General features: G+C 39.3%; 2 protein-coding genes across 7 annotated transcripts in view; one reads left to right on the top strand and one right to left on the bottom strand.

Annotated features, from left to right (window-relative positions):
• scara5 (scavenger receptor class A, member 5 (putative)) overlaps positions 1-5,481 on the bottom strand; it is a 69,018-nt gene extending 63,537 nt beyond the window's left edge. The window contains exons 1-2 of the mRNA XM_053479851.1: positions 5,336-5,481; positions 468-586 (exon numbers count right to left, since the gene is read on the bottom strand). Coding sequence (XP_053335826.1) covers positions 468-579 — 112 coding nt within the window. The 5' untranslated portion in view covers positions 580-586; positions 5,336-5,481. The remainder of the gene's footprint in view (positions 1-467; positions 587-5,335) is intronic.
• A 2,129-nt stretch (positions 5,482-7,610) lies between these two features.
• Positions 7,611-19,872, top strand: LOC128508537 (uncharacterized). 6 transcript variants are annotated; one of them, XM_053479892.1, is made up of 12 exons: positions 7,611-7,940; positions 8,468-8,521; positions 8,677-8,703; positions 10,624-10,938; positions 11,047-11,358; positions 11,672-11,737; positions 11,848-11,916; positions 17,716-17,778; positions 17,885-17,953; positions 18,370-18,474; positions 18,566-18,633; positions 19,274-19,872. In XM_053479892.1, exons 1-11 carry the CDS (start codon positions 7,877-7,879, stop codon positions 18,574-18,576), a joined length of 1,155 nt encoding a protein of 384 aa, XP_053335867.1. In that variant the 5' UTR covers positions 7,611-7,876; the 3' UTR covers positions 18,577-18,633; positions 19,274-19,872. The 6 variants fall into 6 exon arrangements, with proteins under 6 accessions (XP_053335867.1, XP_053335860.1, XP_053335886.1 ...); XM_053479885.1 differs by having other exon boundaries at positions 18,755-19,872; XM_053479920.1 differs by having other exon boundaries at positions 7,657-7,678; positions 18,755-19,872.
• Positions 19,873-24,981: the final 5,109 nt, after the last annotated feature.

Raw genomic sequence — 24,981 nt, 5'->3', positions numbered from 1 at the left:
ATTTCTTGTTTCTAACTAGCAAATCTTCACGCACAGATGTCAAAACACTAGCTGGTTTCCATTGCAGCTCATGAGGGCAGCTCACACAGCTCCACATGGCACACCCAGCTGTTCCGCTGTCAACACTACACACTCAAGGTTGTTTTATTACCCAGCATGCATGCTGATTCTCATTACTTTGGGTTCAGGTGTCATGTGACCACTGTTAGATTTAGTTATTACCCACATATCTTATCAAATCGAGACTAAAGTGGAGAACAGCTTTTAAATAATGAGACATATTCTTGTATCCAATATTTAGTGTTTTAAACAATCTGAAGTGATTAAATATGTCAATGTGTTAATCACAGGAGCACGTTCTTCCAACCATGTTACAGCATATCTGATGGCAAATCCAAGAAGACTAAAAGCCTGATTATTCTCCCTATTTCTCTATAATTTGAAAATAATACTTATATAATACCTACATTCTTCACAGAGGTTGAGTTTGGACAGGTTCCGTCCATCGTAGCCCTCCTCATATAACGAGCCATTGTCTCGCTCCTCATATGTGCTCAGGTACATGGCCTTGTTCTCCATTCAGGACCTAACACAGGAAAGAGACATTCAGAACCACTATCGAGACCTGAATTAGAACAATTAGAACTGTCCTCACTGTCCATGACACCATCCTCACTGTCCCCGACACTGATTCCATTTAGGATGATTATTCATAGCTTCAACATGGAGAGAGCTGATCAGGTTCTCCACAACATGCATATCATGTCCAGTCAGAAACTATTAAACTAGTGGTACAGTGAATAAAAATCTGTTTATGACACAAAAGATATTAGGTTTGGCTACTAGCTAACTATTGGGCAACGGTGCCTCAGTGATTGAGAGTTTTCAATGAGAAGGTCAAGGGTTCAAGCCTAAGTGGTGCCAAACTGCCAAGGCTGTGCCTTTGGCCAAAGCCTCATAGTTGACACTGAATTCTGACCCAAATTCCTTAACAAGCTGAAAGATTTCAAATGGCTTACTCCTTCTTTCCCCATTTACCCCACTATTCTAAACCCCCTGTTGTTCATTTAAAAACTCCTGACTGATTTTTATTCATTACTACGCATTCCAAACAAGCACAGTACCCATTTAGAACCATCAGACCTAGTCTAAACCAATACGGTATCTACTCCAAACCAATAGATTAACCATGTAGAACAAGTTAGACCCATGATTTAGAAGCATTCCAAACCATCACAATTTTTATTCTGAACCATGTTATCCATTAAGGACTTTATTTGCCATTTGGAGCCATACTTATACTTTTTTCCAACACATAAGATCCTTTCCAAACCAAATGTACAATATTTATCAGTACTATTGCTCTCCAATAGTACTGATTCCAAAATAATTTTCAAATTCAATTTCCTAATCACCGTTCCCATTACAAACCATTATTACCCATTTAGGATGATCAACCTTACCAACTTTGATCCACCATTTGCCCTCTACCCAACCATATGGGACCAAAATTAAGTCAATTTTGAACTACTGTCTCACTTAATCAGAGCCACAATCACATCCACTGAGGGCATACAGTACATGTTTCCATTTCTTACTCTAACCAGCTGTATTTATGGAAGGATTTACTCCAGCCACAGATGACTAAGTCATTAGTAAATTAATTGTAGCCCTAAGCAACATTGTACTTGGGCTCAGTGTTGAAGACCACAAGGGCAATTATGGTAACAATTGTGGTCTCACCGTCTTATATTGTTGAAAGTTATAATTACAACCCAAAACCCATGAGTCCATCTGCACTTACTGTGACTGATCGGTCAAATCACATATCCGCGCAACCTGCCCCACATAATTACAGTCACACTCATGAATGTATGGCATTGTATCCTTTCACAAATGAGAAACACAACCTACAGAGCGATGCTGTATGCTAAGTAAGTGCTACGTTTTCCATTACCTCGCCTACAGGTGCCTTGGAGCGAGTGTCTGGACATGAATCACATGCCTTGGCTTTAAAAACAACATGACGAAAGACAAGCTGAATGCTCCAAGCTGCCTTTAAACGGTCCAGTAAAACAAGTGCCTGACAGCATGATCCAGGGTGTGTACAGAAATGACTGTGTGTGGCTTTCCCTTTTTATTGGCTCAGTCTTCTGAATGACCTCAAATATTTTCTAAGGGTTTTTGTTTGGAATGTCATGTTCACAGGCTGAAGACTAAACAGATTATTAAATACAATTATTATAAAAACATTAAAATTTTATGTTAGTCCTTATGATCACAAATATTTTGGGAACAATAATATTTGTAATATATAACAATAAATTGCACACATTATATTATTCAGATACAGCAATACATATAGTAGACTCATTTCAAAAACAAAATTAAAAGATGATGTGTGCACTGAAAATAAATAAATAAATGATGATACAGTGTAAATAAACGACTGTAGGGAAGGATGGATGGATAGCTGTGTGAATGGGTAGATAAATGAAAATAAAGATATAATAGATAGAAGAAATAAAAAATGAAGAATTGATGGATGAAGTGGGGAAATTATGAAAATGGATACATAAGAGGAACAGAAGGGAGGGAATTAAATTGTGGATGAAACAAATGCAAGGAAATTAAGAAATTATGGATTGAAGAATGATGGATGATTAATGAATGAAGGGAATAGGAGAAGAAAAATGATAGGAAAAATGTAAGAAAATTGAACAATTATGTATGGGTGGATGGATAGAGAGATGGTTGGATGAACAGAAGGAAAGTAGCTTGTTTTTGACATCAACTACAATAGTAATTGTATAATATTTTTGTAATATTTATTCGTATATTACCGTGGATTAAAAAGAAGAAAACAATGTGGGACATGATGGACTTTATATTAAACAAGCTAAAACAGCTTAAGATCTGTCTTACATTAGCATGGAATGTTGCTGAGGTCTATAAAACGAGGGGAAACGATGATGTCACTGTCACTGTTATGATCTGACTCGAGTGTTTGTTTGTTTTTCTTCCAGAAGACAGTCATGTCTGACCTACGGAAGACGAAGGACGAGCTGCGAGAGAGCGCTGTTTATCAAGGTCATTAAAAATGGCTTCATCATTGGACATTTCATTAAAGCACTGCATGTGTGTGTACTGACATTTAGGAGTCTGGCAGGCTGAGTTGCTAACACACACTCACACACACACGCTGCTAGGAAACTGGGACTGGAGTTAAACACTGTTGGAACCAAAAAGACCCCGAGAAAGTGCAAATCTCCGATCCAAGATTTTTATACAAGTTCACTTTCTGTGTCTGTGATGAAAAACACTTTAAAACACTCATATGGGATTGTTAATATCTCAAGGAGCTTGTTTGTGCTCTGAGTTCAGGACTCACAAAATCACTGCAGAAGAACATAAACAAAAACAGAATGAAAACAATACATTGTCTGGTCAAAAATTAAGTTGCTGTTTTTGCATGTTATTGGATAATTAGTGCAGTGATTGATAAGTGCTATGATTCTTTTCATCCTAAATGATGGCGTAGGTAGCTCATCATTTCTTTAACAGCCATGTCCAGAAATGTATCCCGTGATTATGAAGATAATCAGACGCCAGTTGGTTTCGGAAAGGTCAACTTATAGTCCTGCGTCAAGCAAAGGAAGCAACTAAGGAGATAAAGCTGAAATGACTCTTAAGCACTGCGTTAAGAACTGACCAGGTTATCACATCTATGGAGACTTTGTTCCCTATTGGCACCAACATATTCCAAGACTCTGGAGTGGGTCTAAAAGGTTGTTAAAAGAATGTTATAAGGAATGCGTACTCCAAAGTCCAACAAAATATTAGAAGGAACAGCTCTTTGTTTTTGGCGATGCAGCGTACAAGTGCCTTTAATACTAAAACAACACTTTGTGAACTGAATTATGATCAAAATAAATTGTCAAAGTCTACAACTCAGTTATTAAGTCTATCTATAGCATAATGTATGACACATCATCCTTAAAGTAACACATCAGAGTAATAAATCTCTTAGGTATGGTATCTGTTTCATCTCACCACTTTGTAGCTGATTATTTTCCTGTAACTCCACCAGACTGGCTGTTTTAATCCTCACACAGAGTGCAACACTGGAACGCTGGCGGTGAAATATTTTCTGTTTGACATACCGTAAATCTCCTTATATTCACTCATTAATGACTTTAAGTGGCTGATATCAAGCCAAGTTTATGATCCGAGAAATTTCCTGTTTGGAGAAAAATGGTTTTCCTCATTTTATTCCATGATTCATTTGGACCCGACCCAAACACGCATGTAAAACCACGGACTGTGAGTCTTTACAGAAGGCTAACAAAAAAATAAAAAAAAGACTAAATAGATACAACATACAACAGATACAGTATGACACTGCTGATGACCTCGCTATTATGAAAAAATGGGAATTTAGAGGAATTTGGAACATTCCAAAGGCTCAAGTTCAAATGTGTATCATCTGAATCATTACTAAGTGTAAGTTGGCTCAGTGTGGCTGTTATTCACTGTGTGTGTGTGTGTGTGTGTACACACACAGTAAAAACCTCCACTAACTTCAGCTCTAGCGTTTCAGCTGAATGGAGGACTAAGTGAACGCATTATAAATCTCTTGTTGTGGATCTGCATCGCGTGTGTGATGGCATGGGTGCTCTGTGTGCTCAAATTCTCCTACATCTAAAACTGCAGAGAAAAATCCCCCCCCCCCCCCAAATAAATAAATAAATAAATAAATAAAATAACATAAAATAAAATCATATGATGAATTTATTTCATCATAGTCTATTTGGTTTCCACAATTACCCACAATGCCATTCGTCGTGTAAATGCAGCGGCGCTTTAGTCCCCTGTACACTCTCAACCCAGTTAGTCTTCCTTCAAGACCTATTTCACACCTGGTGTATGCTGTTTAAGGCTACTATCACACACACGCACATAAGGGTGTACGATGCTGCTGTGTGACACAAAGTCCTTGTTTATATTTATTATAACAGAGTTTTAAATTTAAAAAATATCAAATTTGTTCATTTATTTATTTATTTATTTATTTATTATTATTATTATTATTATTATTATTTTATTTATTTATTTTTGATTAATTTATGGAGCTGCACATTTCTTAGCTTTTTATTAAACCCATTAAATTCATGTGAATAATGTTTATAACTTATATATTATAATATTTATAAAGTAATATTTATAAGTACCCTATAATAATTATAAGCACTTTAAATGTGTGATTTCCATTAAAATGACATATTCCTGCACTAGATCATGCTCAGGTGATCAGAAAAGTATAAACATCACCCACCTTGATAAAAGTTTCCTCACTCTCAAAATCTCATCCTGCTCTTTCTCTTCTCACGTCTGCGCAGAACCCAAACCGACTTCACTCAAGACAACTCCTGCCTCTGTGTGTGGGTTTTCTGTTCACACAGCTCTCTCTCTCTCTCTCTCTCTCTCTCTCTACACACACACACACACTGATGTACACTGAACAGTCCGCCTCTAAATCTCTGCATGTGTTCAGATTGGTGCGCTTGTGCTCCCCTGCACCATGAAGTGCTTTATCTTTACTGCATTAATACATCAGCCTGCTCTTCAGCTAAAATAGATTCTTATTTATAATCAGCACCTCAACGAGAGAGAGAGAGAGAGAGAGAGAGAGAGAGAGAGAGCAGATTCTCTTCAACAGGTGAGTGTAAATACAAACCCAGTTTACACACGTGTCCCTTTTCTCCCTCGCCACCTGCTCTGCTGCCCAGTTACTGTTGATTGTACATACATTATGTATAATAATTATATCTCATGTATTTGCCTTACATATACAGCATATATACACACAGGGTATCTACAGACAATAAATACAGACAATGTATGCAATATAGATAAATGAACACTAGGGGGAGACAGTAAGTTAATAAGTAAATTAAAATTAAAATTAAAATTTTATTTGTCACATACACAGACATACACAGTACGAAATGTAGTGAAATGCTTACACGACCGCCAGTGACCTAGAAAAGAGAATTAAAGCTTATAATAAGTAATAAACATAAATAAAAAAATACGATAGGAAAAAAAAAAAAAAAAAATTTAACTAGGAAAAATTGAACTAAAAATAGAAATATGCTGTACGAAAATAGAAATATACTGTACAAATAGAAATAAACTGTACAAGAACATTTAAGAAATTGTGAAATTTTGATATTTTTGGGAGAAAGATGGTGTGCAAATATGCATAGAAAAAAAGTGTCTTTGTGCAGAGGTTATTAAAGTGTCTTTGTGCAATGGTCCAGAATGTAAACGTAAACATGTAGTGTAGATGTGAAGGTAGATGTGCGTGGAATTTACATGGATGTAAAAAGATTGATTGATTTAAATTCATGCATGAATGTATAAATTAAAAAACAACTAAGCAAACAAATAAATAAGCAAATTATTAAAATGTTGACAGAAAACTAAACAGTGTAACACTATTAACATATAAAGAATACATAAAGTATAATTAATGCGGAGGTGCATAAAGTATTGAAATGCATTCAAGTCTACTGAATAATGAAGTGTGTGAAATGCAGAAGTGTGTGTAAAATATATAGAATATAGAAGTTTATATTACTTAAATGTAAGAAACAGCTACTTGATTATGTTTAATGTTAAAGTGAAAAAGTTTAAATAAATAGAGCTTTAATACTTTTAATACACGTTGACACTTTTTCATGATCCGTATATTTATTTGGCCCATATTTATGCCCTTCCTGAGACACCTCTTCTCATATATTCAGGCCTGGGCCTGACACTAAGACTACTCTGGCTTGTACATCCTCAGTGGCTGAGTTTTAACACACACTGTTAAGAAGTGAAATATTAAAATGATGATAATTTATAATGTTTTAAGTGAAATGTCTATTATAAGAATACATAAAAAACAAATGAATAAACAAACATGTAAACAAACCAATAAAATGTAACATAACTTCCCATCGGGATTTAAAAGTCAGCCTTTTTTATGGTGCACTTACCATGAGAGGCCACTAGATGGAACCAAATCAGTAATGCAGGACTGCAGCTGAACGTCACTACATCATGTAATCACTCCCATGTGCAAAATGTAAGTTAAAAAAAAAAAAAAAAAAAAACAGAAATACAAAATTCAGGGTTTTGTTTTGTGAAGCACGAAAATAATTTTAAAATAGTCTATTACCAAGAATTTATTAATAATTTGACAGTGTTTTTTTTCTCCTGAAAACCAAGGGAAGTCACACTGTACTTATTATTTATTTATTTATTTATTCATGTATTTATTTTAAAGCACTTCGTTTAACGGTTTTGTTTCGGTAATAAACCCTTCAGCGCTGCGGCTGACCGCCATCTCTTTTATGTTTTTGTTACTAAGTATCGTATAGTGTGTAAAACAGCGCCACCCCAAATGCTATGGTGAAAACCGGTATTGCACTTTTACATCCAAAGGGAAATCAGGGCGAGTTGGCGCCTCTTTCTTAAAAAAACAAAACAAAAAAAAAAAACAACAACGGAAAATTAACCAATCACAAAATGCTGTCTTTATAGTGTCGTTAAACGTGATTTGTCCGAGTCATGCAAAAGAACAGGGGAAGGCAGGGTGGAGTTGCTTTCCATCGGTGAAAAACAAATGGTAAATAGAAAAAAAAACAAAACAAAAGGATTAACAGAACAAACTTTGTAGCCAGATGCAGTTTTACATCACAGTGAGAAAACAGAAAGTTCAGTTGTCGAGGGTAGAGATTTAGTTTTTAGTAAATAAATACACTTTTTAAACTAAAGTACTGCACTAGAGCAGTAACTAAACATTAAAAGCCAGAGCTGCGTCCAGATGGGAAAAGGAGGGATTCAGATGTTCAGTGAGGAACGTGATGTCCACACAGAGAGTCTCACTGGTACCGCTCAACTTCAGCTCTTCTTCTGCTGCTCTGACTCCTAAAATACCTTGCTTGTCTGCATGTCTGTTAATTTACTGTAATAGTCATTTTTCAGGGTGTTTGTTTGTCAAGTTTATATAACAGGGATTATAAGGGATTATGTGTTTAATCCATGTACCTGCTGAATATTTTGATATGGATGTAAATTAATTTCCTGAGTATGTAATAAATGCTTCTTTTATTTATTAATGAGGCTTTGCTGCACATTAAGCATCTGATTATATATTTGGGAGAGAATTTGTATGAATTAAATGTTCAGAACCATGTAAGTTCTGGATAACAGACATCTGGATAATACGGTTCTGTATAAAATCATACAGTTCTCGCTACTTTTTATTGGTTGTTAAAATGGCAACATCTGATGTACAACACACAAATACACTTTAGATCTTTAGAGTGTGTTCACTATGATGAGACACAGTGCAGTCAGTCTGTGTTCAGCTCTAATTCTCTCTTTGAAATAATGTGTGTGTTTGGGTCCTCAGTAAGAATGCAGGTGTGTTTTCTTCTCCTCTTGATGCAGCTTTATGTCACTGAAGGTGAGTCTACTGTTCTCTCGCTCTCTCTCTCTCTCTCTCTCTCTGTGTTCATGGTTTGTCCATCCATCCATCCATCCATCCATCCATTCATCCATCCATCCATCCATCCATCCATCCATCCATCCATTCAACCAACCATCTGGAAACTTTTGTAGTCCAACTACCGGCCATAGAGACAGAAGGTGATTACCATTAAATATATTCCTAGTTCATGACCACAGTAGAATCTCCAGTTAAAATTCCTATAGTGTGTTAGGAAACATTATACTGTATGTGGGAATTTATGATTTAATAAATTTAAAGCATGATTATACAGTAGTTTAATAGAAAGTTTTCTTTTTCCACTAGTTGATGTGAGCTTTAGTGTGGTAGTGGAGGTGCCTAGGGTGGGGCACATCGTGGCACAGCTCAGCCGTGCTGTTTGACTATAGGGAGAACTTGGTTAATGTTATTTAGCAGATCTTTAACATACGCAACCACTGATCTGAAGGCTGTTCCTCTTACACTTCCTCTGCCACATCCAACAGGTAACAAGCAGTGGTTTCCATGGTGACTGGTGAAACCAGTGAGGAGTGGGGTAGTGTGATTTAAAATAAAATATATTTGTGTCAAGCAGCACGAGGAAGAGAGCTCCACCGAATGTGTTGGTGCTGGCGTCGGTTCTTTTGAGCATTTGTGGTTTGCCAGAACGCCCAAGGGCAGTGCCTGGCTGATTTCCCGTTCAACATGTGTTTATCGTGGGGTGACTCTGGCCGTGGCGGTCATGCAGCTGGTTGTTTATCTGTTTTAGTATTTTAAACATTCTTGACTCCATGTCATAATTTTAGCTGTATTGTTGTATCTTTTTATTATTTACTTTCTGTTTGCATAATGTTCTTTCTATACATGTTTTGTTTTTAATCGTTATAATTGTATAATTTAGTTCATAATTAATATCTTTGTGATCTAATCTTATTTTAAGCATTTAAACTCATTCTTCATGGACATACATGTGCTTGTGGGTTTTTTCTCCTTTCCATATCAAAGTAGTGTTTTGTTTTTTGAATCTTTAGATTTTACGTCCCTACATGGACAGTTCTAAAAGTACTTTAACATGCTTACAGCCACAAATCACACTTAATTTCAAATGTCAAATATAACTCATTTTAAACTTTAGTTAAATGCATTATAATCACCACATCACAAGCTTGTAAAAATTAATGTTTTGAATGTTCTTAAATGTGTACACTCACTCAGTTAGAGAGAAGGTGATTTTTTTTGTTAGCTTAGGCTAGTGTAGTTAGCTAGGTTTAGTTTGAAGTCAGCTTTGTTTAGCCAACTGTACTCCATATTGCACTGTTTGCTGCTTTAGCACATCAATATCTTTGCATGCAATAAAGATTTGAAGACATTAGTATAGTAAATTTTGGAGTTACAGGTTGTGTGTAGATGGTGAACCAGTGTTGCCAACTTAGCAATTGTGTTGCTAGATTTAGCAATTTTTCATACTACCCTAGCAACTTTTTTTTTTTCAAAAAGCACCTAGCAACAAATGTAGCAATTTTTAAAAAGTGACTCAAAAGATCAGTGGCTGCAGGCTTTACTCAGTAGAGTGCGGGGGCGGGGCTACATAAGGTCTAAATATCCAGGCACAGCTGCAGCCTGTGATTGTTTAAAAGAATCTAACTGTTCATCATCAGTGTTATATTTAAAATAAAATATCTTAAAGTGTTATTATTAATTTTACAAACAGTCAACTATATTTTTCATACAAATCTAAATGGACATGTTTCAAATAATGTTTTTGCTGAGATGGCCAGTCAATTTGAGAAAACATTAATGATTTTGTATACTACATAAAGATGTAGTTTTGAGTTGCGATTACGCAATGATGTCATAACGCAAAGTAATATGTTAATAAGAACCTATTTATTGCAGAGAGTAGAGACATGACGGGCTTACGCTTGTCAGATACTACGCGATGACATCACTGACATGCAAATTAGCGTGTGGCAACATTTCGCTACTTTTCGGGCAGGCTTTAGCTACTTTTCATTGGAAATAGGTGGCAACACTGTGGTGAACTGCTCATTAACAGATCATTAACTGGTGTGTTCCTACAGGCTGCAGTCTGGAAGGAGACAGTGACATAAAAGCCATCACTGCATATACAGGAGGCTCAGTACTGCTGCCCTACCCCTGCACTGACCTCCACACCACACCTGGGACATTCACATGGGAGAAATACACAAATGAAAATAACTGGGTAGAGATATCTCCTGAGAGTGATCAGTACAAAGACAGAGTTCAGCTGGTTAATGATCACTCGTCAGGAAATCTCTCTCTGCTCATATCACACCTGACTGTAGAGGATGGAGGAGATTACAGGTGTAATCTTACAAAAAGTGAATACAGATATTTCAGACTCACTGTTGAGGGTAAACAATACATTTTTATACACAATGTTACTTCAGTGATAATCTCATGACAGATTAATCTGATGTTGTAACAGTAATGCAATATGTTAATGTTTGTTCATTCTCTAGGTTGCACATTGAATCAGCAGACAGTGAGTGTGACTGGATACGTGGGACAGTCTGTCCTTCTGCCCTGCTCTTGCTTTCAATTACAAGCCAAACCACACACTCTTAGATGGATCTTTATTAAAGGATCTGATCACAAGGAAATCTTCCCAAAGGACCAGACAAATCTCTACACACACAGAGTTCAGCTCATTAATGATCATCATCCAGGAAATCTCTCTCTACTCATATCACACCTGACTGTAGAGGATGGAGGAACGTACAGGTGTCAGATTAACAATGCTATGGATGCAAATGTCATACTCGTAGTAAGAGGTAAAATTACTTTCTATATTAAAAGCACATGTGAAGCTCATTATAGTATGTAAGAAATTAAATAGACATGAAATACTATTGCATATACTACTCAAACTGTAATAAAAAGATGTGGTATATTTATCCCACATGAATGAGAAAATGTGTATTATAATAAACAATGTAAGAAACTGAGATTGTGTTCTGACCTACTTTTTACTGCTCACTATGATTCCTGGATAGCCTTAATTAAAGAACACACTGCGTTTACACTTCATTGCACATCACAATTTTTATTTACTGTATAACTAATTTCACCTTTCTCTCCTTGCAGACGCACCAACAAGACCTTCAACATCCACTCCAGTAATTATAACAACTTCACCTAATCCCAAACCAGGTACCTCACACACTACTGATACACACCAGAATGAAAAGTCTTTGTCAGTACATTAGAATATTAGCTCACAGCATGAATACTAACTTTGTGTGGTCTTTCACGTTCTGTAGGTGTCACAACACAAACCCCAATGATCAACGACAAAACAACTGCACACACTGAAACATCTTCTGAAAAAGGTAATGACCAGTACAGCACATTAACTCCTGTTCATTTCTTTATTTGTTATTTGTTCCTTTTACATTTACCAAAGCAAAATAGTCTCCTAAAACTATTTTCCATAAACCGAGATCTCTTTGTATAATCCAGAATAATAATCCAGATGGTTACTCAGTAAAACAGTAAGGCTTAAAGTTAGTCTTAGACTAAATGGAGCATCTACCAGACTCCTCCCTGTGAATTAAAAACTTTTTCTATAGAAATGATAACGTATCTATCGATCCATCCATCCATCCATCCATCCATCTATCTATCTATCATGACCCCTATATGGTTTATATTATTCCTAAAAGACTGTGTTTGGTTCTGGGGTTAAGCTTTAGTAAGCATGCGCGGGTATGGCGCGAGGGAGCCTCGATGACGTCATGTGGGTCGACATAAAAGTGGAACCGGCAAAGAACTCAAGGTGGAGAGATGAAGATACACAGCGCAACAGCGCAGAGGGGTATAGCTGACACCAAGTATACCCCTCTTGATCCGTTTTCTCATGTTCCCGGATTAACATCTTATGAGACCGAGCCATCTCTCCCCACCACCATAACTCACACAAACTATAACACGGACTTTGGACTTTTATACATGCACACACACTTTCTTTATTTTTGTACATATTTTGTAAATATTGATTTGTGGTGCACCTGGTTTGTTTGTTTATTTTTGTCACTTAAAACACTTGAAAAATTTGTTTTGGAATTGTTGTGCCGCGTCTTCACTTGTTCCGCGAAGCTCATACTACACCGGGAGGAGGTTTTATTAGCCCCTATTTAGATTCTCGACCCCTTAGCTTTGTAACTAGCTTTGTTTTCATAGCCAAGCATTACAACGTGCTTTGATTAGGTGGACCTGGAGGTTATAAATAGGCATGAACTGGAAACCTCCTCAGAAAAGAAGCAGAAAGCTAAAGTAAAAATTACACTAGTAAAAAGATGTTTACCTCCATGCAAACGACTCCTTGATGATGATGATCGCCATGCTTTCTGTGTTGAGTGTTTTGGGGAAAAGCACGCTATCCTCGGACTCAAGGGAAAATGTGAGCACTGTGATCTCCTCTCAATCAGAGTGCTTCCTGCCCGGCTTGCATTTTTTAAAGGCAAATCACTAGCCGTGGGTTTTCAGGCAGCAGATCAGGCTGGTGCTGCTCTGCACACCATGGCGGTTCTGCAGGCATGTCAGGCTGACTGTCAAGGATTTGAGCACTGGCAGGTCCATCGATGAAGGGACGTTTTCAGAGCTATGCCGAGCCATGGATTTTTCTCTCTGCACCACCAAGCAGACGGCCTGTGCCATCGGCCGTTCTATGGCTGCTATGGTTGCCATGGAGAGATATTTATGGCTCCACTTCACGGGCATTTCTCCTTGATGCCCCATCTGGCCTTCCGGCCTATTCCGCGACGCCGTCAACACTGTCGCCACTAGGTTTCAGGAGGTGAAGCGATACGAGGAAGCGTTTGTGAGGTTTCTTCCCCGCCGTGCTCAAGAGTTGGGGGCGTCAGCCACCCAGGACCATGGGGGTGTCTCCCCCCGGGGAGGGGCGCGTAGAATTCCAACAGAGAATAAGAACTCCTTCCTGGCACCCTCAGGAGGCCATTGTCCAATCTCCGCCACCACTGGTGTTTCGGGGAGCAGTGGTCTCCAGAGAAATGTTAAGTGTTCGGTTGCCTCCTGCCACCTTTCAGAACGCCGAACATCTAACACCCCCTCCCCCGCCAACTAGCCAAAGTGTCAAAACTTGTGCCCCTTTTAGAGAAACTGGCAGCGTGGAAGCTACTGCCAAGTATATCTCCTTCGGTACTAAGGACCGTAGAGAGAGACTACAGAATTCAGTTTGCACATCGCCCTCTGCATTTCAATGGCGTGGTCTCACCTTCCGTAAACCGGAACGAGCGCATTTGTTGACACAAAAATCGCAAACTTTGCTGGAAAAAAGGGGCCATAGAACATGTTGCCCTGCCAGACAAACAGTCAGGCTACTATAGCCAGTATTTCTTGGTTCCCAAGAAGGCCAATGGGGTTGCATCCAATTCTGCATCTTCATGGGCTGAACCGTTATCTCAGAAAATACAAGTTCAAAATGTTGACAGTCAAGATGATTGTTATTTAAATCCAGCCAGAAGATTGGTTTGTGACAATCGATCTGAAGAATGCATATTTTCATATAGAAATATTGCCACAACACAGAAGGTTCCTGAGGTTCGCTTTTGGGGGTGAAGCTTACCAGTATCGGGTCCTTCCATTTGGCCTAGCCCTGTCACCCCGCACATATCCAAAATGCATGAATGCAGCTCTGGCTCCTATACAACTCCAGGGCATCCGTATTTTGAATTACATAGACAACTGGCTGATTTTTAGCTCAGCCTCAGGAGCTAGCGCTTCGACATCAGGATGTCGTCCTAGCTCATCTCAAATATCTAAGGTTGAGACTCAATGCCAAAAAAGCATTCTCTCTCCTCCTCAGAGAGCAACGTATTTGGGGGTCCTATGGGATTTGATCGTAATGCAGGCACAACTGTCTCTTGCACGTATCAAATCCATTCTAGGTACCATAAAGAAGATCAAGCTAGGCCAGAAAGTGACTGTTCGTTACTTTCAGAGAATCCTAAGTCTCATGGCAGCTGCATCCACAGTGATACCATTGGGCCTTCTGCACATGAGACCCTTTTAGTTGTGGCTGAGAGCCAGGGTATTTTATCCAAGGGCCAATCCCTGTGAGGCAAATAAGGATTACGCGCCAGGGGCTTCGTACCCTTACTATGTGGTTAAGACCCTGTTTTCTGACCTTGGGACCCACTCTAGGTTCGTGTTGTCATCGCAAGATGCTAACGACAGACTCTTCCCTCATGGGTTAAGCACGGTCTTAGATGGTCGTCCAGCCCAATGGATTTGGATAGGTCATCTTCTTGCATGGCACATCAATCGCCTCGAAATAATGGCGTTATTTCAGGCCCTGAAATACTTCCTCCAGCAGTTGAGAGGTTACCATGTCCTAGTGCGGGTGGACAACACTATGGTAGTTTCTTACATAAATCGCCAGGGCGGGTTGCGTTCACGCCGCTTGAACAAGCTAGTGCAGCAGATTCTGCTTTGGGCCCAGGACAAATTCTTGTCCCTATGGGCAATTTACATTCTGGGGCAAATGAATGTGGGAGCAGACTTGCTGTCTAGACAAGCTCTGACACACGGGGAATGGAAACTCCACCCCGAAGTGGTCAGTCAAATTTGAAAGAGATTTGATGTCTGGACGCTATGGCCCACACGTGGCTCAGACTGCGTCTTTACGCATTTCCTCCGATAGCTCTGTTTGCCAGTGTCCTAGCGAAGGTCCGTCAACAGGGGTTTCGCCTCTTATTGATAGCGCCCCATTGGCCGATCGGAGTATGGTTCTCAGATCTAATATCTCTCCTTGATGGCTTACTATGGGCGATTACAGTCAGGAGGGATCTTCTGTCTCAGGGGACAATATTTTATCCCAAGCTCTGGAACCTTCACGTCTGGCCCCTGAGGGGGACCAACTAAGAGATGCTGATTGTCCACCCAATGTAATAGAAACTATTCTAAGTGCTAGGGCTCTCTCTACTAGAAGAACTTATGCTTACAGATGGAATGGTTTTGAAAGTTGGTGTATGGCAAACCATGTAGACCCAGTCCACCGCCAGATTGTTTCAGTGCTGGAGTTTCTGCAGGAGAAACTGTCCTCGGGCATATCACCTAGAACTCTCAGAACGTATGTGGCCTCCATTTCGGCTTGCCATGTTCTGATTGATGGGATTTCTGTGTGAAAGCACCCTTTAGTTGCCCACTTTATTCGTGGAGCTAAACCGTTGAGGCTGTTGACAGTCCCTTCATGGGACTTAGCTATTGTGCTTGAAGGTTTGGTTGATATCCGTTTCGAACATCTAGTGTCAGCGCTTGTTAGGTTTCTAACCCTTAAGATGTTTTTTCTAATGGCCATTACTTCTCTTAAGAGAATTGGAGATTTGCAGGCTCTGTCAGTCTCGTCATCCTGCTTAGACTTTGCCCCTGGGCTGGTCAAAGCTATTCTGCATCCTCACCCGAATTATCTTCCGAAAGTTCCATTCTTGACCATGCACCCAGTTGTTCTCTAAGCCTTCTGTCCTCTGCCAATAAATGCTCTGGAGCAGGAAAGTCTTCACTTACTGTGTCCAGTACATGCTCTGCAGATTTACATCCACCGCACTAGCCAGTGGTGCAAGCCGGAGCATCTTTTTATATGCTATGGGGGCCGCAACCGGGAGGCAGCTGCCACTAGACAAACCATGTCACATCGAGTGAGAAAGTTGAGTTTTCTCATCGAGTTGGTTCCCTTCGCACACATTTGTCAGATTTTATAGTTTGGACATCCATGCTACTCTGGGCTAACTCTGGGCCTCGAGTCAGCATCCCAGAGTCAAGTCTAGTCCTCTTTAATAATTGTGTGCACACGATACACAACCCTGGGTCCAGACACTTTTTAGTGGGGGGCATTGGTATTCTCGTTCCCAATAGCGTTTTTCATGCAGCCTCGAGTGTAGCTTTTGAAAGGGAACGTCTCGGGTTACTTGACAGTAACCCTGTTCCCTGAAAAAGCGGAAACAAAATGCTGCGCTCCAATGCCGCACTGTATGCGTGACTGGACATCCTTTCAGACAAGGAATGTCCATGAAACCTCAGGACCTGAGGATGTTTCCGGTTCCTATTTATAACCTCAAGGTGCACCTAATAAAATACTAATTTATCATCATTCCAACAGTTTTTGCAGTATTTTATTTATGTTATATTATTTGGTATTTGTAATGATAGCTTTTTAAACTAGTGCCTTAAATCTTAAATTGCTCCATGGGGATGAATATATATATATATATATATATATATATATATATATATATATATATTTTTTTTTTTATTTTTTATTTTTTTATTTTTATTGAATGATGAGTTAAAGCAGGACATTTTTTCAGTGTTTCTCTCACCATACTGATGTTCACTGTACCTGCCTCTAAATCTCTGCATGTGATCAAATCAGTGCTCTTGTGTTCTGTTGAACTGTGAACTCTCTCTTTACTGCATTAATTCATCAGTCTGATCTTCTATGTGATTAGCTTGTTTTTTTAAACACCACTGTATGTCTAAAGAAAGTGATTTAAAAGTAAACGTGCACATATTTCGCCCACAATTCACTTTTGCTGCCCATTAATTTTTGATGAACAAACACTATAAATAAAAAATATCATAATAAATATAATATAATAAAATAATCTCATTTTTACTCCTTTGATTTAGTCTCTTTCATGGGTATCTCTTTCATGGACTACTTTGATGTAGTAATTTCTTAAATTAAATAGACATGGAATACAACTGTAATAAAAAGATGCAGTATATATTTTTCCCACATGGATAACAAAATGTGTATTATAAAAAATTACGTAAGAAACTGAGATTGGAGACAGGGGTAGCTCAGTGGTTAAGGCATTGGACTACGGTTCGGAAGATCCCAGGTTCAAACCCCACAACCACCAAGCCCTTGAGCAAGGCCCTTAACCCTCAACTGCTCATATGTGTTATGAGATAAAAATGTAAGTCGCTCTGGATAAGAGCGTCTGCCAAATGTAAGTAAGAAACTTACACAATGTAAAAAACTGACCTACTTTTACTTCTCACTATGAATCCTGGATAGCCGTTAATAAAGAACACACAGAGTTTATACACTTCATTGCACATCACATTTTTTATTTATAAGTAATTTTACCTTTCTCTCCTCGCAGACGCACCAACAAGACCTTCAACATCCACTCCAGTAATGATAACTTTACCTAATCCTAAACCAGGTACCTCACACACTACTGATACACACCAGAATGAAAAGTCTTTGTCAACACATTAGAATATTAGCTCACAGCAAGATAACTTTGTGTGGTCTTTCACTTCTTGTAGGTGTCACAACACAAAGCCCAGTGATTAACGACAAAACAACTGCACACACTGAAACATCCTCTGAAAAAGGTAATGACCAGTACAGCATATTACCTTCTGGTCATTTCTTTATTTTTTATTTGTTCCTTTGACATTTACTGAAGCAGAATAGTCTATACTATTTTATGGAACTATTTTCCATAAACAGAGACCTCTTTGTATAATCCAAAATAACAACCTAGATGGTTAGTCAGTAAAACAGTAAAGCTTAGGTTAGTCTTGAACTATATTGAGCATCTACCAGACTCCTCCCTGTGAATAAGCTGTTGGTATAGAAATGATAGCGTATTACTGTATAACGAGTACATTAATATAAACTTGTGATGTGCAGCTGCACTATTGTCAGGGTTGGATAATGATTCAGCACTGGTGATTAATCTGACCAATCAGAATGGGGAATTTAACCCTTATGTATCCTTTTTTCCTTTCTCTTCTGTTCCACACAGAGACTCCCACAAACCCAAATCCTCATTACACCACCATCATCATCTGTACTGCTGTTGGGATTCTGCTGCTGATACTTGGAGGGGTCATGTGCTGGAAACACAGAGGTGCATGCAAGCGCACGCACACACACGCGCCCTTGCACACATTTTTTGGGGAGTTTTGCTCTATCTGGCTTCATCTGGTTTCATTCTGTAGGACAGAGATGAGGACAGACCGAAATCAGTAATGGACAAAAAGCACAAAAAAGACAGCATAAGAAACAGGTAAATAAAAACATTGTATGTGTGTGCATGTGTGTGCATTTGTGTGCATGTGTATGAATGTGTGTGCAGGGGTGTGCTGGTGTGTGCAAAATAATATTTTGTTGATGTTTTACTCCTGCAGGAAGATGTGACCTACAGTATGAGTGCAGCTTAAACTACATAGACATACTACAGTATATGCAGCATGAAAACCTCTCTCTCCTCAGAACACAGCATTAAAAATATATTAATTTTGCATATTAAGGACAAATTATATTTTTTATTCATGTTTACATTTGTCTTTAAATTCTTAATCAATTTAAAATTGTAATTTAAGAGTGCACATTACATTTAAATCTTTAAAGTCTATGTACAGTACATATCTATCTATCTATCTATCTATCTATCTATCTATCTACACCCACTCACAAAAGTGAGTACACCCATCTAATTTCAGCAAACATTTTAGTATATCTTCTCAAAGGACAATATTATAGAACTAACACTTATGTATTTTAGAGTAGTCAATGAGCAGCTTATATAAGAGTATAGATTTCCTGTCCTTTGAAAATTACTCAACATATACCTTAAATGGTAAAGCTGTACATCTTTAACAATGCAAAGTCACATGTCCTATTCATGATGTTCATGTGTGTGTCAGTGGCAAAGTATGACCTGAACCCTGCTGAGCACCTGTGGGGTGTCCTCAAGCTGAAGGTGGCAACGTATTTAACATCCAGTAGCCCTGTGATATCATTATGGAGGAGTGGAAGAGGATACCAGCAACAACATGTGCAGCTCTGGTGAATTCCAGGCCCGGGAGGATTAAGGTTGTTCTAGATAATGATGGTGCTCACACAAAATACTGAAACTTTGGACGAGGTTTTGACATGCTAACTTAGGGTGTACTCATTGTCATTGCCAGTTATTTAGACAACAAAGTCTGCAAGTTGAGTTATTGTTAGAGGACAGTAAGTCTGTACAGTTATACAAGCTGCACATTGACTAATCTAAAGTATGTCCAATTTTTATTTCTATAGTATTGTCCTGTGGGAACATACAATAAAGTGGTTGCTGAATTGTGAGGGGTATACTTAATTTTGGGAGATACTCTATCTATCTATCTATCTATCTATCTTGAAATATATCTAGAATTCTTTATGAATGCTTTGGATATAATAGACTACAGTGTTATTTTTAGCTGTAACAGTTTTTTCTGCATGTTAATTTCACATATAAATAATAAAAGCTAAAAAAATCTCACTGTGCTCTGTCTACTTATTCTACATTTTCATACAGAACACAGAGTCCTACAGAAAAACATGAGCACTGTTAGTAAGATTTACACTATCTGAATCAGAGTCTGTGAAATCTGCAGTAAAATATTTATTATTGTGAAATATTCTTCAACACTGATGAAACTTTTACCTCACAAAACATGTGTTTTACATTATTGAATTTTTTAGTAATTAAGGTTTGGACTTTTTCATTCACATGTTTGTTTGCACTAACATACTAATTTATAATTATTCCAACAATTGCATTTTATTTGTTATTTTATTTGGTATTTCCACTAATTGTTTTTAAACAAATGTGTTTTAAACTATATATATATATATATATAATCGCATCAGTCTCTGCATGTGATCAGATCAGTACTCTTGTTTTCTGCTGAATTTTGAATGTCTCGGGTTACTTTGCTGTAACCCTGTTTCCTGAAAAAGCAGGCATGAGATGCTGGTTGTGAAGCATGTGTGTATCAAACACGCCAATAGCATCTCCCACCCAATGTGGCAGTGTTTGGCATAAAAAAGGCTGCTCTGACTTAAGCCACTGGCTAGTGCGGTGGACGTAAATATGAAGAGTGCGTACTGAAGACAGTAAGTGAAACCTTTCTGCTCCAGAGCTGTAAAGGCGGAGGACAGAGGCTCTGAGGAAAACTGGGTGCATTGTCAAGAATGAAAATAGTTTGGGTGAGAATGCAGATTGGCTCTGACTAGCCCAGGGGCAAAGTCTAGGCAAGATGGGAGGCCTGCAGATCTCCAGTTTTCTTAAAAGAAGTAACTATAAGAAACAACCATCTTCAGAAGCCAGACAGACGCTGACTCTAGGGGTTTGGAAGGGGTCTCAACCATCAGTCAGAACATGACAAACCAAAATAGTGGCTACGTACATTCTGAGGGTACTAGGGCATAAGCCCAAGGACAACTTTTCTTGCAGAACGCCACCACTAAAACCATTTGGCAGTGGACTGGGTCTACATGTTTCGCTATGCACCACTTTCAAATACCCTCACCTTGAGGGCATAAGTTTCTTTAGTGCATGAAGTTTCCAGGGCTCCCATCTTCATATGCCCTGGAATGTAAGGCGCCTTAAGGGACAGGAACTCTTCCTGTGCCCAAAGCAGAATCTGGTGCGCTAGCTTATTTAAGCGGCACAAGCACAGACCGCTCCAGCGATTATACACGAGACTATCGTAGTGTTGTTCACCCGCACTAGGCATGGTAGCCTCAATTGCTGGAGGAGGTGTTTCAGGGCCAAAATAAAGCCATTAGTTCGGGGCAATTGATGTGCCACGCGAGAAGATGGCCTCTCCAGCTCCCTTGGGCTGGACAGCCATCTAAGACCGCACCCCAGCCCGTGAGGGAAGCGTCTATCGTTAGCGTCCCGCAATGACAAAAACTCAGACAGAGTGGGACCCAAAGTCAGAAACCTGGGTCTGAACCACATAGAAAGGGTATGAAGCCACCTGGCATGTAACCCGTATTTGCCTCCAGGGACTGGCACTTGAGTAAATCCCCTGGCTTTAAGCTAAAATGTACATCACCCTGCGGGACAGGAACTCGTCCTGTGCCCCAAGCAGAACCTGGTGCGCTAGCTTATTCAAGCGGCACAAGCACAGTTCGCCCTGGCGATTATGTACGAGGACATAGTAGCCTCAACTGCTGGAGGAGGTGTTTCAGGGCCAAAATAAAGCCATCAGTTTGGGGCAATTGATATGCCATGCGAGAAGATGGCCTCTCCAGCTCCCTTGGGCTGGACGGCCAACTAAGACCGCACCCCACCCATGAGGGAAGCGTCTGACGTTAGCGTCTCGCGACACCAAGACGCACTTAGAGTGGGACCCAAAGTCAAAAACCAGGGTCTCAAACACATAGAAAGGGTACGAAGCCCTTGGCGCGTAACCCTTATTTGTCTCGGAGGATTGGCCTTGAGTAAGATCCCCTTGCTTTTATCCACAACTGAAACGATCTCATGTGCAAAAGGCCCAAAGGTATTACCGTGGATGCAGCTGCCATGAGACCTAAAATCTCTGAAAGTGATGCTTGGTTTTCTTCAGTGTGTTGGAGATGGATTCGACACATGCAGGAGACACCTGTGCCCGCGTTGCGATCGAATCCTACGTGACACCCAAATATGTTGTGTTTTGAGCAGGAAAGAGAAAGCTTTTCTTGCGTTGAATCTCAATCCTAAGTAATGGGATCGTATCTAGGATGACATCCAGATGTCGAAGCGCTAGCTCCTGAGACTGAGTCAGTATCAACCAGTTGTCCAATGTGCGGGGTGAGTTAGACCAAATGGAAGGACCAAATACTGGTAAGCTTCGCTCCCAAAAGTAAACCCCAGGAACTTCCTGTGTTGTGGCAATATTTCCATGTAAAAATATGCGTCCTTCAGATCGATTGTCACAAACCAATCCCTTGGTTGGATTTAAGTAACAATCACTTTGACAGTCAATATTTTGAACCTGTCTTTTCAAAATGGGGGGGGGGGGGGGGGGGGGTTAGATGTTCGGGATCCTGAAACATAGCAGGAAAAGACCGAAAAACTAACATTTCTTGGAGAGCGATGTTGTCCGAAACACCAGTGGTGGCGGAGCAAGAACACCAACCTCCTGGGGATGCCAGGGAGAACACTTCATCCTTGAGAGGAATTCTACGTGCCGCTCTCCTAGGGTGCCCCCACAGTCCTGGGCCTCAGGACTTCTTCTTCGTGAAGAAGACAGTGCGTAGATCCGACTTCTTTGAGGCTAATTGCGAAGCTTAGCACGCTGCACCCCAGTCTTACGAGGGGGGTGCCCAGCTTATAACACTTTCTCTCTGTGCTTACTGTAATGCCTCGCTAGAGTCAGACCCGGTCGGGACTGGGTGGCCAACAATCCCGACTCTTGAGCACGGCGGGGAAGGAATTTCCCAAAGGCTTGTTCATAGAATTTCGCCTCCCCAACCTAGTGGCGACATTAACGGCGTCGCCAAACAGGCCAGAGGGTGAGATGGGGGGGTCAAGGAGGAACGCACGATCCTTATCCTTGTTTTCCGTGAGATTTTCCCACAGGTAACTCTCCACCAAGAACGATGTTGAAGAGCCCCGCAAGTGCTTAAGTCTTTCAGCAGCTGCCTGAAAGCTTTTCAGGGAGGATAATTTCCCAGAAGAGAGATAGCCACCAGCGTCTCTTCTATCTGGGACATCATCATATAACCGTGCCTTCAGATCAACAATATTAGAATAAATCAAAGTTGATGGCACAAAAAACACGGGATGAATACGGCTATTCCATGAACGAGTAAACTCGTCATGAAATTTGCCAAAAAGGGGGGAGAAATAATGAGAGAGAGAGAGAGAGAGTGGCGCTGAGGCTCCTCCCACTGGCCACCCACAGAAACCTGTCGTCTAACTTTTGAGCGCTTGGGGAAAAATCCTACCGGCCAAATACAATTTGCGAACGATCGAGCGCATGCATTACTTACTTGCAGTAACTCCTCCATAACCAAGGAAGTGAGATTATGTCTTTCCTATCGATTCACAAGAAGCACCGATGCGCTGGAGTAATGGAAAAAGTCACGTGATCTGATGAGTCCAGACTGACTCCATTCCAGAGTGATGTGCCTGGCAGGGTAAGAAGGGAAGCTCATGAAGCGATGCACCCATCATGCATAGTGGCCACTGTACAAAAACCCCCAAAGAAATTCATATAATGAATTTATTTTATTATGGACTATTTAAATTCCACAATTCAGCCCTTACAGTACTTTAGCTATATTTTTAGACAGCAATGCAGCGGCACTTTAGTCCTCCTCATCTGTATACTCTGAACCTGTTTATTCATCCTTCAAGACATATTTCAGACTTGGGTTTTGTTGTTCAAGGCTACTATCATGCGCTTATGACACCATCATGCAAGAGCGTAAGATGCTGAAGTGTATCATGAGGTCCTTGTGTTGGTTCAGTTCAGGCATAATAACAGCACAGAGCTTTAAATGAAAATGATAAAATTTGTTGAATTCTGTTCAATTCAATTTTTATAGCAATAATAGTATTTTTTTTAATTTTTAGTCATGAAGTTTCCACCAAGAACACATCTGCTCCAGGTTGTTCATTATTTACAGTCTAACAAAATAATATTTATAAGACCTCTATAATAAATATAAGAACTTTAAATGTGTTTGTATGATTTTTATTAAAAATGACATTCCTGCATTAGATCATGATCAGGTGATCAGAAAAGTTTCTCTACTCTCAAAATCTCATTCTCCTCATTCTCCTCACGTCTGCACAGAACCCAAACTGACTTCACCCTAGACAACTCCTGCCTCTGGGTGTGGGTTTTTTGTTCACACAGCTCTCTCTACACACACACACACACACACACTGATGTACACTGAACAGTCCGCCTCTAAATATTTGTATGTGTTCAGATTGGTGCGCTTGTGTTATCCTGATTGAAGGATGATCAAAAGCACCACAGCAGACGCCACAGGAGGGCAAACTGGTGAATGTTTTAAAGAGAATTAGAAATTGGCATTGGCATTACACATACTTATGCAGATTTTTTCTATGGTAGTTATATTTTTCAAACAAAAAAAACCATGTTAACCCTGTAATGTTGAAAGCTGTTTAGGTTCACAAGCAAAACAGTGCTATTACTTTTGCACTAAGTTAGAGTTAAATTAGCTTTGATTTAAGCTTCTGATTTCAGTTAAACCGCATCATGTTTCTCACTAAAATGCCTTAAAGATGAATCTATGCTGCTTGTAAGTTAAAGTTCAATAAAAGTAATTTGTTTATCACTAGTGGTTCCAGACCTTTGACCTTAAATATAAATTTGATTTAAATTTTTGATTTTAATCTTTAAATATTATATTTGAGAACCCATGAAATAGACAATATAAATGAATTACCAGGACATGCCAAAAGTAATTAAAAGAATAAATGCTTGAATAAAAAATAGAAAACAAAACAACAACAAAAAAACAAGATAACAAACAAGCAAATAAGTAAGATGTTTACAGAATACTAAAGTGAAAGATTTACTAAAATATAGAGAATAAATCATGTACAGTATATACTGTACCATGAAATGGATTTAAG

The sequence above is a fragment of the Clarias gariepinus genome, chromosome 2 (assembly GCF_024256425.1).
Source record: "Clarias gariepinus isolate MV-2021 ecotype Netherlands chromosome 2, CGAR_prim_01v2, whole genome shotgun sequence".
Taxonomy (NCBI): Eukaryota; Metazoa; Chordata; class Actinopteri; order Siluriformes; family Clariidae; genus Clarias; species Clarias gariepinus.
Note: the sequence above shows the minus strand (reverse complement) of the source record. Positions and strands in the feature narration are given on the sequence as shown.

Bases quoted from the DNA above. Each gene is read 5' to 3' on its own strand.
- LOC128508537 (XM_053479892.1), top strand. From the start codon at position 7,877: ATGGGAAAAGGAGGGATTCAGATGTTCAGTGAGGAACGTGATGTCCAC. The intron at 11,738-11,847 runs GTACCTCACACA...CACGTTCTGTAG, and splicing joins TTCACCTAATCCCAAACCAG to GTGTCACAACACAAACCCCA. The intron at 17,954-18,369 runs GTAATGACCAGT...TGTTCCACACAG, and splicing joins TGAAACATCCTCTGAAAAAG to AGACTCCCACAAACCCAAAT.